Source organism: Urocampus carinirostris, chromosome 12 (genome assembly GCF_059441175.1).
Source record: "Urocampus carinirostris isolate Australia breed hairy pipefish chromosome 12, RoL_Ucar_1.0, whole genome shotgun sequence".
NCBI lineage: Eukaryota > Metazoa > Chordata > Actinopteri > Syngnathiformes > Syngnathidae > Urocampus > Urocampus carinirostris.
In genome coordinates, this window is record NC_142360.1 from 16,293,633 (window position 1) to 16,308,207 (window position 14,575).

General features: G+C 39.3%; 1 protein-coding gene across 1 annotated transcript in view; it reads left to right on the forward strand.

Annotated features, from left to right (window-relative positions):
- The window catches only part of dnai3 (dynein axonemal intermediate chain 3), a 68,071-nt gene that overhangs the window by 5,985 nt on the left and 47,511 nt on the right, over positions 1–14,575 (forward strand). The window contains exons 7-9 of the mRNA XM_088350521.1: positions 1,310–1,423; positions 2,700–2,896; positions 5,088–5,191. Of these exons, the coding sequence (XP_088206647.1) occupies positions 1,310–1,423; positions 2,700–2,896; positions 5,088–5,191 (415 nt within the window). The remainder of the gene's footprint in view (positions 1–1,309; positions 1,424–2,699; positions 2,897–5,087; positions 5,192–14,575) is intronic.

Genomic DNA, 14,575 nt, shown 5'->3' on the forward strand with positions numbered 1-14,575 from the left:
GTTCAAATTAAAAAACAAAACTCCATTTCGTTTTTGTACAGGCCGCATCAGATTTAGAGCGGCAGGCTTAAACAGCCATAAAAATGAACTCCTTGACGTCTGGCTCACACGTGGCCAACAGCACACCTGATGCCAATTTTTCTTTAGTTCTGCTTTGACTTGTTCAGGTCATGTGTTTTCGGATCATATGACTATTCAAGATGGACAGATGTGTCTTTTTGTGTTTTTATTGATGTTTGCCATGGTAATGGACCAAATTCTATTTGCTTGTTATTGTTCCTCAAGGATTAAAGGAAACATCACCGACCTGACATTGACGCAGATGATACGGAAAGAGGAGTGTAGCTTTTTGATAGATAACTTCCAATGCTGTTCAATTCTGATGAATAAATTGAGAAGTAGATTTGTGAGTGAACAAGTTAAAATATTGTGAATAATGTACTGTCAAACCTCCAGTTTTGCCTCTTTATGTATTACATGCATGTCAACCTTTTGACATTAAAAAGCGGTAGATGTTAATGCACACTCTGTTTTTACGTTTGAAACACAATCCATCTTCAGAATATTAAAAAAACAAGAACAATAACATGTACTTGTTTAAAACCGGAATGGCAAACGCTTTCCAAAACTCAAATCTAATGCGATCTTTGGAGCGGTTTGTTCATGCACAGTAGCAGTAGCTTCAAAGCAAAGCAGCCTTAGACTAAAATAGTAGTCTTGAGTTAAGTTAGGTTTTTTTTGTTTGAATATCAAAAATCAGTAGACTTTTTCTTTTAATTATAAGACATATTGGTAGGTATGGTATTATATGAATAATGTTGTAAATAAAGTACTGCCAAAACCCCAATTTTGCTCCTATTATGAATTATATGAACAATGTTGGAAAAAACATGGACTTATTTCTCTTGAAGGGTGTCATTAATGTCTCCAGACGTGATGGCGGTGATTTGTATTTAGAGAGCATGCGTTGTGCAAAAGAGCAGCTTTCTGTTTTCCTTGGTGCCACACACACTAGAGGAATTTGTGACTGATTTTAATTAACGGTAGTTGTGATTAATCATACAATTCAATTGGAATGCTCTTAACTGCTCAATCTTTTTATTGGTCCCACTGAAAAAAAGCAAACAAATAGTGGCTTAACAGCCTGAAATTTACGGCACTAAAGAAAGTCCTGGATTCATTACATTTGAATACAATTTCAGTGTGCACTACAATCTTTCGTTGCAATTCATAATTCAATGTGAACCTTAAAAATTGTGTTGTTTTTGAAATTCTCATGTTGCTTTATTGATTATTGTGTACATTACAGGAAGTATATGAGAAATAGCTGCACACAGTACGCACCAGGAGAATTGAGCGGAAAGGAGAAGGAAAACATAGATCAACAAATCATAAGTGATTTTTGTAACGTAGTGACGGACAGGTAAAATATGATTGTACAGTGTTTAGTATAATATTGTGTTTTGGGATTTGGTAAAAAAAGGCAATGTTATCTATGTCTTTGTTTTTACAAAAATTCACTGACTTGCCAAATATTCCATTCATGAAAATGTAATGCAAGTTTCAATCATTGAAAATCATTTTTATTTTAGGTTGTATTTGTTGTGTTAAGTTACTCTAGTTATGCCAGCTCAGTAGCCTAGATGGTAAGGCGCCCGCTTTGAGACTGGGAGGTCGGTGGTTCGCGCCCCGGCCGAGTCATTCATAAGACTTAAAAAGTGGTCGGCGGCGCCCTCTGTTGGCTGCGGCTGCATCGGCTCGTTACAACGGGTCAGGTGCAATCGACATTTCGTTCTGTGTACATTGTTACACAGAATGACAATACAAGGAAATTATTATTATTATTATTTTCCATGACACGGTTCTTCCTCGCCCCACCCAGCCTTTTTTGGTTTTCCATTATGAAAAAGTAACTGGTTCTTAGTCCCTGGGAGCCCGGCCCTAGGCACCCTCTCTGCTGATGTTTAATACGGCAGACCGGTGACTTAAAACATCCCTTGCGTCACTGCCGACCATGGATTGGTGTGGAAAAGAAGGTCCAGTTCGCCCTCCCCGCCATTTTTAAAATTGCGTCACCGGTTTGTATTTTGCCGCAGGGGAAACTATTTTGAAATGACGGCTACCGCAAAAAAATTCAGCCCCGTGGTCTTCTGAGGTGCAGTGCTTCCTAACTTTGTTCGTCGACGTACAAATCCAGCAGGAACTTTGCGCCGAAGATTTGAGGCGAAGATTGGAGCTAAAGATTCGCGCCAAGTGTGATGCTGAAATGACGTCAAAACACAGCACCGACCTATAATGGAAAATGTACCCAGGGAGAGGCAGGGCGAGATGTAGAAGGTCAGAACCGTGTAGTGGAATAGGGACTTTAGAGCCAAGGTGTTTGTGGGTAAATCACACCTTTTAAAAGGACAGTGTGTAATATTAAGTGCCTCCGAGTGGTACAAAAAACTTTCATTCATAAAAAAATCATTGATTTGAATACTATGTAAAAATACATGAACAATCGCACTAGTGTTTGTTTTTATAAAAAATCATATAGAAATTTGAATTTCTTTTACATAGTGGAATCCATACCTAAGGTCGCCACCATGTTTGTTTGACATCTTGCTGCTTGCTGTGGCACTGGATTTCATTTGCCTTAGACAACCGTGCCATCCAGTGGTGAATATTACACACTTTAAGTAAACTTTTTTTTGTAGGGTTCTACATGTCCTGCAACAAGAGGAGATTATGAATGTGTTTAAAGATGACTGGATGGCTTTGGGGAGAGACTGCGAAGACATGGAATGGGCAGGAAAGGTGTCGGATGCTTTGATGCTGAATCAGGCCTTTTCAGACCCCAATTTCTCCCAGGACAAGGATATCATCTGCATTCACTGGCATCCCACAATTCAAGGCAGGTGGCAGCCAATCACAATTCCCCCCACCCATATGGTCAATGGTCTTCCCAAAATCATGTACACATACATTGTTATTCATAGAGTGATGTCTTATCCAAATATTATTGACCCTTGTCACACACGTGACCCAACCACGTGACCACACCATAACGGACAGCAGTAAACGGTAGTAAACAGTGGGTGAGGCCAGTAAACAGTAGACAACAACAACCAAAATCGATACTATTTAACAGGATTGGAAATGACGCCTAAAACGAACATTGTGCAGCTGTTGGATGAGGTGGCTCAGGAACCACCAAGAGCGGAATTTAGAAAAATTGAGGATAGCATTAGCAGGGCAAGCTACCAACAGTCCTCCTGCTGACGTCCGTCCACACCAACTGTACCACTATTTTGTAAATGGAGTATCCCCATACACCGGTGCTAATATAAAATCTTATAAAAGTCTAGATTCTTCTCAGCTTGTTGGGTTACCAGTACGTGTTGCTCACTGACCTCATGATTGCAAATGTAAGACACTTACGTTAGCTGTGTATGCTGATCTGTTTTATCCAGGGTGCCATTTAGTATCAAATCGACTGTAACCGAAAGCTCCCCAAACAGTTTATCACTTTTATTATAGCTACAGTAGCTACATTGAGTGTATTTGGCGTGATACTCTGATTTCCACTTCCCTGCGGGATTTTGCCCCCCTTCGCGTGAGTGCACATTTGTTTTTTTAAATCACACCAATCAATATTTCTCATCAAACCCATTATACAGACTACGATCGTGATACTCGTTCTGTCGGATTCGCAGCACTAAGAAGCATATAAAGGACAGGTGCCTGTTTGCATTGTTGGGGGTTGGGATTCTTCTGCGGACGAGTTGAAGTTAGCCACAACACTCGTACCTACGTAACATATCTTTGGTCAGAAATGCATCAAACGTACCTTTTAAAAATGCTCGCTGCAAATGCTGCAATAATTTCAGGGCTGCTAGTTCCTCCGTGTTATTTGCACACAAACATCGCTGTCTTCTGTCTTCATCAAAATAGATACGATCAAATTCCAAGTCAGGCTAGGAATTCCCATTCGTTTATTGTTCCTGTAATTGTCCCGGGTCCATGTGCTGCCTACCCTTTGAGACTGGTGATAGACATTTAAATATGCACTTATAAACTGACCCCCTGATTTCAGTAATTTAGTGATAGTTGTAAATTTGGCTTGGATGCGAGTATATACGTTAGAGAGAATATCTCCATGAGGAGAAATTCAGCACTCTCCTACTCTGTGCTTGAGATGGCGTCACTGTAACCATGTTGAGTTGTACTTTGTAGATAAATATTTGAGCCCACCCTTCAACGTGTGGTGTTGGCGGTTTGAGAATTGAATGTGCCAATGTGAAAACGGTGCAGAAATGTTCAGTAGTCAAAGGACATTGTAATTCATGGTCCAGAATTATTTGTTAGTGGATTAACTGTTGGGATATGGTATGCCACTTTCCCCCAGAGGACGCCAACTGGGTTTGGAACTGGGCACAGCTGTGTCAAATCACCACAAACCTATCCCTAATCATCCTAACCGTTCGTGAATGACATTTTCGACAGTCCATGTAATCCGTTCATTGCTATGGTTTTTGTTTCCAGTTTTTGGTTTGGACCTTTTGTTAGTTGCACCCACCTGTTTTTTGTTTTTTTTTGTTTTGTTTTTTTACTTTGTTCCCTGCATTACCACTGCCATGACAGAGTTCTTTTGTCTATGGTGTTTGGCTTAGATAATTTGTTAATGGTTTTGCGACCCATTGTTTGTTTGTTCCTGGTTTCATTGCAAAAATCCTTATTTTGGGCACCCCTGACTCAGTTTCGGCTTCCTTATTACCTTGTGTCCACACCCAAATACAGTAACTCAGTAACGCACCGTAAAGTAAAAATAGTAGACTTAAATATTTTTAACAACACGTTATAGGACTTAGACAAAACTGATTGTGTTCTAGGAACGCATTCTTTTTTAACACATTAGTCCCAACACTGGTGATGTCACATTTAAACATTGTAGCATATTGTTGTTGTGATTCTCTATGTGATTTCCTATTAACCTGGAGTGAACAGCTACAGTGCTTAAGTAATAATTGAAAGATGCTTGTGTCATAGGGAACATTTTTGTCTGAGGTTTATTTTAATAACATGATTTCCCATTGGTTTTGAAGGTGTGATCGTTGTGGCGATGTCAGAAAAGAAGAAGCAGCTTTTGGTCAGGTCAACTGGGCCTCTCATTGTTTTTTATAGCTTCTCCGACCCCACCCATGCTAAGGTATGCAAAACTCCAATTTGTATGTACATGGAGTTGATGGTTGATAATACTGTAGTCTATACTGTGGAACCTGATGCCAGAAACAATTGTCCTGAAATAATAACAGGGGGGGGGGGGGGGGGGGGGGGGGGGGTTATATAACGTAATATCTGGACTATAAGCCGAACTTGACATAAGCTGCACCTAATACATTTTAAAGTAAAAACATTTTGTACATACATAAGCTGTCACCCATGCTTCCTGCTTTTCGGTTGGATATTTCACTAATTGCAGCTTGTAATCTGCAGAACATAAGTTTTTTTCTGTGCCATTTTTGTTCAGGTGTTTTATTGAATTTCTGGTGTTGCCTGGAAAAAATGTTCCTTAAATGTCCCTCCTAGCAGAAACGTGCAAATGCCACAAGCGCAAACGTCACCTAAGTGGCTTCGTATCTCATTTTATATTTACTTTGTCGAAATAACGCCTTATCTTCTGGACATTGATGTCCCGATTGGTAAGGTTAGTTGGTGTCATTTCGCCAAAGTAAATATTTTCAACTTGCTCAAAATGTATTTCTATACAAGGCGCAAATTCTCTGTGCTTTATTGTTCCATTACATTTCCCCTAAAATTGAGATACAAAGTAATTTTAGTGACGTTTGCGCGAGTGATGTATGCTGAATTTCTCGTGGGGGTACATTTCAGTATGCTAATAACATGTGAAATACCCGATAGTAATGTATTCATAATTTCACGTAGAAGTCTCACCAGAGTAAAAGTCGCACCCCTGGCAAAAGTTTTAAAAAAAAGCGACTTATAATCCTGAACATATGGTACTGTATTACTAATAATATTTTATTTAAAATGTTTAAAACTCTTGTTAAAAGAAAAATAATAACAGATTTCAGAAAAAACTAATAGCAAATTTCGTATTCAAACAAATCATGAAATGAGCAAAATAATAATTAAAATGAGCAAAATTGTTATTCAACCAAAGAAATATGTTATAATTAGAAAGATGATTTAATTTATTTTTATCTTGGCTTTTTTTTTTTGCTGGGCTTTCTGTGCTTTACAAAATTAAGAACCGTAATCTTTTGTTAACAAATATTTGTATTTCCGGATGGTTTCAAAAAAAAGCAAAATAACATATCAAATGCATAAAAAATGCTCCAAGTATTTTTCTACTGACATCAAAAATAGAGCATTGGTGCATTATATGAAATACGATCCATTGTGGGAAAAATAATTTTTTTCGCATGCAAAATATGAGAACATTTATTGACTGAAAGCAGACAACTAAATCAATAACTAGCAGTGATAAGAGGGCAACTAGATCCTCCTAAAGAGTTATGCCTTTGCTGATTCACACTATTTTCTCATTAGACCCGTGGTCATTTTAACTTGTTACCATGGACCTATTTCAAGTTCCAATCTCCGGAGTCTTGTGAGAAAGGTGAATTTTCCTTCTTTACGTTCTCAAGATATCATTTTGATGTTACTGCATATGTAGTTTTTTCCTGGTCAAGTGAGAGATAATGGGATCAATGCCCATTGTTTTATTCCGGTCTAATGAGAAGTAATGGTATTGATAACCATTATTGGGCTCTTGTGAGTTTCTTTGTCTTAAAATTTTCAGTCCAATTACAGGGGAAGTAGCTCAAGTGGTAGTGGAATCAATGCCCACATTTTCCATTTGCTTTTGGATAACTCGTGTTGCTGAGGATGTGACTTTCCTATGAAGTTTTTTCTGGTAAAATGAGAGGTCATGGTATTGATGCCCATTGTCTGGCTCTTATGTGTTTCTCTGTCTTAAAATTTTCATTCGAACTGCAGGCAATTAGCTGGCGTAACATGTGAGAAGTAATGGGATTCAATGCCCACATTCTCCATTGAAATATTGATTTCTTATTGTCTAGGATATTTTAAATCTATGTTTTCCTTTGGCTATTTTATCCCTTCTTTGATTTTGGAATTAGCTTAACTGATAGAGCACTCCCTTAGTGTATGAGTGGTAGAGGAATTAAGTGGAAAAAGTAATGGTGTTTATAACCATTGGGGGCTCTTATGAGTTTCTCTTGAAGGGCGTCATTAATTTAATGTTTGTTGAATGTACAGGGGAATTAGCTCAAGTGGTAGAGCGCTTGCTTAGCATGTAAGAGGTAGTGGGATCAATGCCTACATTCTCCATTTGCTTTTGGACAAGTCAGAGTGTTGAGTGTCTTACTGCATTTGTCATTTTATTCTGGTCAAATGAGAAGTAATGGTGTTCATAACCATTGTGGGGCTCTTATGAGTTTCTGTGTCTTAAAAATTTTGGTGTATATACAGGGGAATTAGCTCAAGTGGTAGAGCGCTTGCTTAGCATGTAAGAGGTAGTGGGATCAATGCCCACATTCTCCATTTGCTTTTGGACAAGTCAGAGTGTTGAGTGTCTTACTGCATTTGTCGTTTTATTCTGGTCAAATGAGAAGTAATGGTGTTTATAACCATTGTGGCTCTTGTAAGTTTCTCTGTCTTAAAATTTTAGGTGTATGTAGAGGGGAATTAGCTCAAGTGGTAGAGCGCTTGCTTTGCATGTAAGAGGTAGTGGGATCAATGCCCACATTCTCCATTTGCTTTTGGACAAGTCAGAGTGTTGAGTGTCTTACTGCATTTGTCGTTTTATTCTGGTCAAATGAGAAGTAATGGTGTTTATAACCATTGTGGCTCTTGTAAGTTTCTCTGTCTTAAAATTTTAGGTGTATGTAGAGGGGAATTAGCTCAAGTGGTAGAGCGCTTGCTTCGCATGTAAGAGGTAGTGGGATCAATGCCCTCATTCTCCATTTGCTTTTGGACAAGTCAGAGTGTTGAGTGTCTTACTGCATTTGTCGTTTTATTCTGGTCAAATGAGAAGTAATGGTGTTTATAACCATTGTGGCTCTTGTAAGTTTCTCTATCTTAAAATTGTGGGTGTAAGGAGAGGGGAATTAGCTCAAATGGTAGAGCGCTTGCTTAGCATGTAAGAGGTAGTGGGATCAATGCCCACATTCTCCATTTGCTTTTGGACAAGTCAGAGTGTTGAGTGTCTTACTGCATTTGTCGTTTTATTCTGGTCAAATGAGAAGTAATGGTGTTCATAACCATTGTGGGGCTCTTATGAGTTTCTCTGTCTTAAAATTGTAGGAGGAAGGAGAGGGTAATTAGCTCAAGTGGTAGAGCGCTTGCTTAGCATGTAAGAGGTAGTGGGATCAATGCCCACATTCTCCATTTGCTTTTGGACAAGTCAGAGTGTTGAGTGTCTTACTGCATTTGTCATTTTATTCTGGTCAAATGAGAAGTAATGGTGTTCATAACCATTGCGGGGCTCTTATGAGTTTCTGTGTCTTAAAAATTTTGGTGTATATACAGGGGAATTAGCTCAAGTGGTAGAGCGCTTGCTTAGCATGTAAGAGGTAGTGGGATCAATGCCCACATTCTCCATTTGCTTTTGGACAAGTCAGAGTGTTGAGTGTCTTACTGCATTTGTCGTTTTATTCTGGTCAAATGAGAAGTAATGGTGTTTATAACCATTGTGGCTCTTGTAAGTTTCTCTGTCTTAAAATTTTAGGTGTATGTAGAGGGGAATTAGCTCAAGTGGTAGAGCGCTTGCTTTGCATGTAAGAGGTAGTGGGATCAATGCCCACATTCTCCATTTGCTTTTGGACAAGTCAGAGTGTTGAGTGTCTCACTGCATTTGTCGTTTTATTCTGGTCAAATGAGAAGTAATGGTGTTTATAACCATTGTGGCTCTTGTAAGTTTCTCTGTCTTAAAATTTTAGGTGTATGTAGAGGGGAATTAGCTCAAGTGGTAGAGCGCTTGCTTCGCATGTAAGAGGTAGTGGGATCAATGCCCTCATTCTCCATTTGCTTTTGGACAAGTCAGAGTGTTGAGTGTCTTACTGCATTTGTCGTTTTATTCTGGTCAAATGAGAAGTAATGGTGTTTATAACCATTGTGGCTCTTGTAAGTTTCTCTATCTTAAAATTGTGGGTGTAAGGAGAGGGGAATTAGCTCAAATGGTAGAGCGCTTGCTTAGCATGTAAGAGGTAGTGCGATCAATGCCCACATTCTCCATTTGCTTTTGGACAAGTCAGAGTGTTGAGTGTCTTACTGCATTTGTCGTTTTATTCTGGTCAAATGAGAAGTAATGGTGTTCATAACCATTGTGGGGCTCTTATGAGTTTCTCTGTCTTAAAATTGTAGGAGGAAGGAGAGGGTAATTAGCTCAAGTGGTAGAGCGCTTGCTTAGCATGTAAGGGGTAGTGGGATCAATGCCCACATTCTCCATTTGCTTTTGGACAAGTCAGAGTGTTGAGTGTCTTACTGCATTTGTCATTTTATTCTGGTCAAATGAGAAGTAATGGTGTTCATAACCATTGCGGGGCTCTTATGAGTTTCTGTGTCTTAAAAATTTTGGTGTATATACAGGGGAATTAGCTCAAGTGGTAGAGCGCTTGCTTAGCATGTAAGAGGTAGTGGGATCAATGCCCACATTCTCCATTTGCTTTTGGACAAGTCAGAGTGTTGAGTGTCTTACTGCATTTGTCGTTTTATTCTGGTCAAATGAGAAGTAATGGTGTTTATAACCATTGTGGCTCTTGTAAGTTTCTCTGTCTTAAAATTTTAGGTGTATGTAGAGGGGAATTAGCTCAAGTGGTAGAGCGCTTGCTTTGCATGTAAGAGGTAGTGGGATCAATGCCCACATTCTCCATTTGCTTTTGGACAAGTCAGAGTGTTGAGTGTCTCACTGCATTTGTCGTTTTATTCTGGTCAAATGAGAAGTAATGGTGTTTATAACCATTGTGGCTCTTGTAAGTTTCTCTGTCTTAAAATTTTAGGTGTATGTAGAGGGGAATTAGCTCAAGTGGTAGATCGCTTGCTTCATATGTAAGAGGTAGTGGGATCAATGCCCTCATTCTCCATTTGCTTTTGGACAAGTCAGAGTGTTGAGTGTCTTACTGCATTTGTCGTTTTATTCTGGTCAAATGAGAAGTAATGGTGTTTATAACCATTGTGGCTCTTATAAGTTTCTCTATCTTAAAATTGTGGGTGTAAGGAGAGGGGAATTAGCTCAAATGGTAGAGCGCTTGCTTAGCATGTAAGAGGTAGTGGGATCAATGCCCACATTCTCCATTTGCTTTTGGACAAGTCAGAGTGTTGAGTGTCTTACTGCATTTGTCGTTTTATTCTGGTCAAATGAGAAGTAATGGTGTTCATAACCATTGTGGGGCTCTTATGAGTTTCTGTGTCTTAAAAATTTTGGTGTATATACAGGGGAATTAGCTCAAGTGGTAGAGCGCTTGCTTAGCATGTAAGAGGTAGTGGGATCAATGCCCACATTCTCCATTTGCTTTTGGACAAGTCAGAGTGTTGAGTGTCTTACTGCATTTGTCGTTTTATTCTGGTCAAATGAGAAGTAATGGTGTTTATAACCATTGTGGCTCTTGTAAGTTTCTCTGTCTTAAAATTTTAGGTGTATGTAGAGGGGAATTAGCTCAAGTGGTAGAGCGCTTGCTTTGCATGTAAGAGGTAGTGGGATCAATGCCCACATTCTCCATTTGCTTTTGGACAAGTCAGAGTGTTGAGTGTCTTACTGCATTTGTCGTTTTATTCTGGTCAAATGAGAAGTAATGGTGTTTATAACCATTGTGGCTCTTGTAAGTTTCTCTGTCTTAAAATTTTATGTGTATGTAGAGGGGAATTAGCTCAAGTGGTAGAGCGCTTGCTTCGCATGTAAGAGGTAGTGGGATCAATGCCCACATTCTCCATTTGCTTTTGGACAAGTCAGAGTGTTGAGTGTCTTACTGCATTTGTCGTTTTATTCTGGTCAAATGAGAAGTAATGGTGTTTATAACCATTGTGGCTCTTGTAAGTTTCTCTGTCTTAAAATTTTAGGTGTATGTAGAGGGGAATTAGCTCAAGTGGTAGAGCGCTTGCTTTGCATGTAAGGGGTAGTGGGATCAATGCCCACATTCTCCATTTGCTTTTGGACAAGTCAGAGTGTTGAGTGTCTTACTGCATTTGTCATTTTATTCTGGTCAAATGAGAAGTAATGGTGTTCATAACCATTGTGGGGCTCTTATGAGTTTCTGTGTCTTAAAAATTTTGGTGTATATACAGGGGAATTAGCTCAAGTGGTGGAGCGCTTGCTTAGCATGTAAGAGGTAGTGGGATCAATGCCCACATTCTCCATTTGCTTTTGGACAAGTCAGAGTGTTGAGTGTCTTACTGCATTTGTCGTTTTATTCTGGTCAAATGAGAAGTAATGGTGTTTATAACCATTGTGGCTCTTGTAAGTTTCTCTGTCTTAAAATTTTAGGTGTATGTAGAGGGGAATTAGCTCAAGTGGTAGAGCGCTTGCTTTGCATGTAAGAGGTAGTGGGATCAATGCCCACATTCTCCATTTGCTTTTGGACAAGTCAGAGTGTTGAGTGTCTTACTGCATTTGTCGTTTTATTCTGGTCAAATGAGAAGTAATGGTGTTTATAACCATTGTGGCTCTTGTAAGTTTCTCTGTCTTAAAATTTTATGTGTATGTAGAGGGGAATTAGCTCAAGTGGTAGAGCGCTTGCTTCGCATGTAAGAGGTAGTGGGATCAATGCCCACATTCTCCATTTGCTTTTGGACAAGTCAGAGTGTTGAGTGTCTTACTGCATTTGTCGTTTTATTCTGGTCAAATGAGAAGTAATGGTGTTTATAACCATTGTGGCTCTTGTAAGTTTCTCTGTCTTAAAATTTTAGGTGTATGTAGAGGGGAATTAGCTCAAGTGGTAGAGCGCTTGCTTTGCATGTAAGGGGTAGTGGGATCAATGCCCACATTCTCCATTTGCTTTTGGACAAGTCAGAGTGTTGAGTGTCTTACTGCATTTGTCATTTTATTCTGGTCAAATGAGAAGTAATGGTGTTCATAACCATTGTGGGGCTCTTATGAGTTTCTGTGTCTTAAAAATTTTGGTGTATATACAGGGGAATTAGCTCAAGTGGTGGAGCGCTTGCTTAGCATGTAAGAGGTAGTGGGATCAATGCACACATTCTCCATTTGCTTTTGGACAAGTCAGAGTGTTGAGTGTCTTACTGCATTTGTCGTTTTATTCTGGTCAAATGAGAAGTAATGGTGTTTATAACCATTGTGGCTCTTGTAAGTTTCTCTGTCTTAAAATTTTAGGTGTATGTAGAGGGGAATTAGCTCAAGTGGTAGAGCGCTTGCTTCGCATGTAAGAGGTAGTGGGATCAATGCCCTCATTCTCCATTTGCTTTTGGACAAGTCAGAGTGTTGAGTGTCTTACTGCATTTGTCGTTTTATTCTGGTCAAATGAGAAGTAATGGTGTTTATAACCATTGTGGCTCTTGTAAGTTTCTCTATCTTAAAATTGTGGGTGTAAGGAGAGGGGAATTAGCTCAAATGGTAGAGCGCTTGCTTAGCAGATAAGAGGTAGTGGGATCAATGCCCACATTCTCCATTTGCTTTTGGACAAGTCAGAGTGTTGAGTGTCTTACTGCATTTGTCGTTTTATTCTGGTCAAATGAGAAGTAATGGTGTTCATAACCATTGTGGGGCTCTTATGAGTTTCTCTGTCTTAAAATTGTAGGAGGAAGGAGAGGGTAATTAGCTCAAGTGGTAGAGCGCTTGCTTAGCATGTAAGAGGTAGTGGGATCAATGCCCACATTCTCCATTTGCTTTTGGACAAGTCAGAGTGTTGAGTGTCTTACTGCATTTGTCATTTTATTCTGGTCAAATGAGAAGTAATGGTGTTCATAACCATTGCGGGGCTCTTATGAGTTTCTGTGTCTTAAAAATTTTGGTGTATATACAGGGGAATTAGCTCAAGTGGTAGAGCGCTTGCTTAGCATGTAAGAGGTAGTGGGATCAATGCCCACATTCTCCATTTGCTTTTGGACAAGTCAGAGTGTTGAGTGTCTTACTGCATTTGTCGTTTTATTCTGGTCAAATGAGAAGTAATGGTGTTTATAACCATTGTGGCTCTTGTAAGTTTCTCTGTCTTAAAATTTTAGGTGTATGTAGAGGGGAATTAGCTCAAGTGGTAGAGCGCTTGCTTTGCATGTAAGAGGTAGTGGGATCAATGCCCACATTCTCCATTTGCTTTTGGACAAGTCAGAGTGTTGAGTGTCTCACTGCATTTGTCGTTTTATTCTGGTCAAATGAGAAGTAATGGTGTTTATAACCATTGTGGCTCTTGTAAGTTTCTCTGTCTTAAAATTTTAGGTGTATGTAGAGGGGAATTAGCTCAAGTGGTAGATCGCTTGCTTCATATGTAAGAGGTAGTGGGATCAATGCCCTCATTCTCCATTTGCTTTTGGACAAGTCAGAGTGTTGAGTGTCTTACTGCATTTGTCGTTTTATTCTGGTCAAATGAGAAGTAATGGTGTTTATAACCATTGTGGCTCTTATAAGTTTCTCTATCTTAAAATTGTGGGTGTAAGGAGAGGGGAATTAGCTCAAATGGTAGAGCGCTTGCTTAGCATGTAAGAGGTAGTGGGATCAATGCCCACATTCTCCATTTGCTTTTGGACAAGTCAGAGTGTTGAGTGTCTTACTGCATTTGTCGTTTTATTCTGGTCAAATGAGAAGTAATGGTGTTCATAACCATTGTGGGGCTCTTATGAGTTTCTCTGTCTTAAAATTGTAGGAGGAAGGAGAGGGTAATTAGCTCAAGTGGTAGAGCGCTTGCTTAGCATGTAAGAGGTAGTGGGATCAATGCCCACATTCTCCATTTGCTTTTGGACAAGTCAGAGTGTTGAGTGTCTTACTGCATTTGTCATTTTATTCTGGTCAAATGAGAAGTAATGGTGTTCATAACCATTGCGGGGCTCTTATGAGTTTCTGTGTCTTAAAAATTTTGGTGTATATACAGGGGAATTAGCTCAAGTGGTAGAGCGCTTGCTTAGCATGTAAGAGGTAGTGGGATCAATGCCCACATTCTCCATTTGCTTTTGGACAAGTCAGAGTGTTGAGTGTCTTACTGCATTTGTCGTTTTATTCTGGTCAAATGAGAAGTAATGGTGTTTATAACCATTGTGGCTCTTGTAAGTTTCTCTGTCTTAAAATTTTAGGTGTATGTAGAGGGGAATTAGCTCAAGTGGTAGAGCGCTTGCTTTGCATGTAAGAGGTAGTGGGATCAATGCCCACATTCTCCATTTGCTTTTGGACAAGTCAGAGTGTTGAGTGTCTCACTGCATTTGTCGTTTTATTCTGGTCAAATGAGAAGTAATGGTGTTTATAACCATTGTGGCTCTTGTAAGTTTCTCTGTCTTAAAATTTTAGGTGTATGTAGAGGGGAATTAGCTCAAGTGGTAGATCGCTTGCTTCATATGTAAGAGGTAGTGGGATCAATGCCCTCATTCTCCATTTGCTTTTGGACAAGTC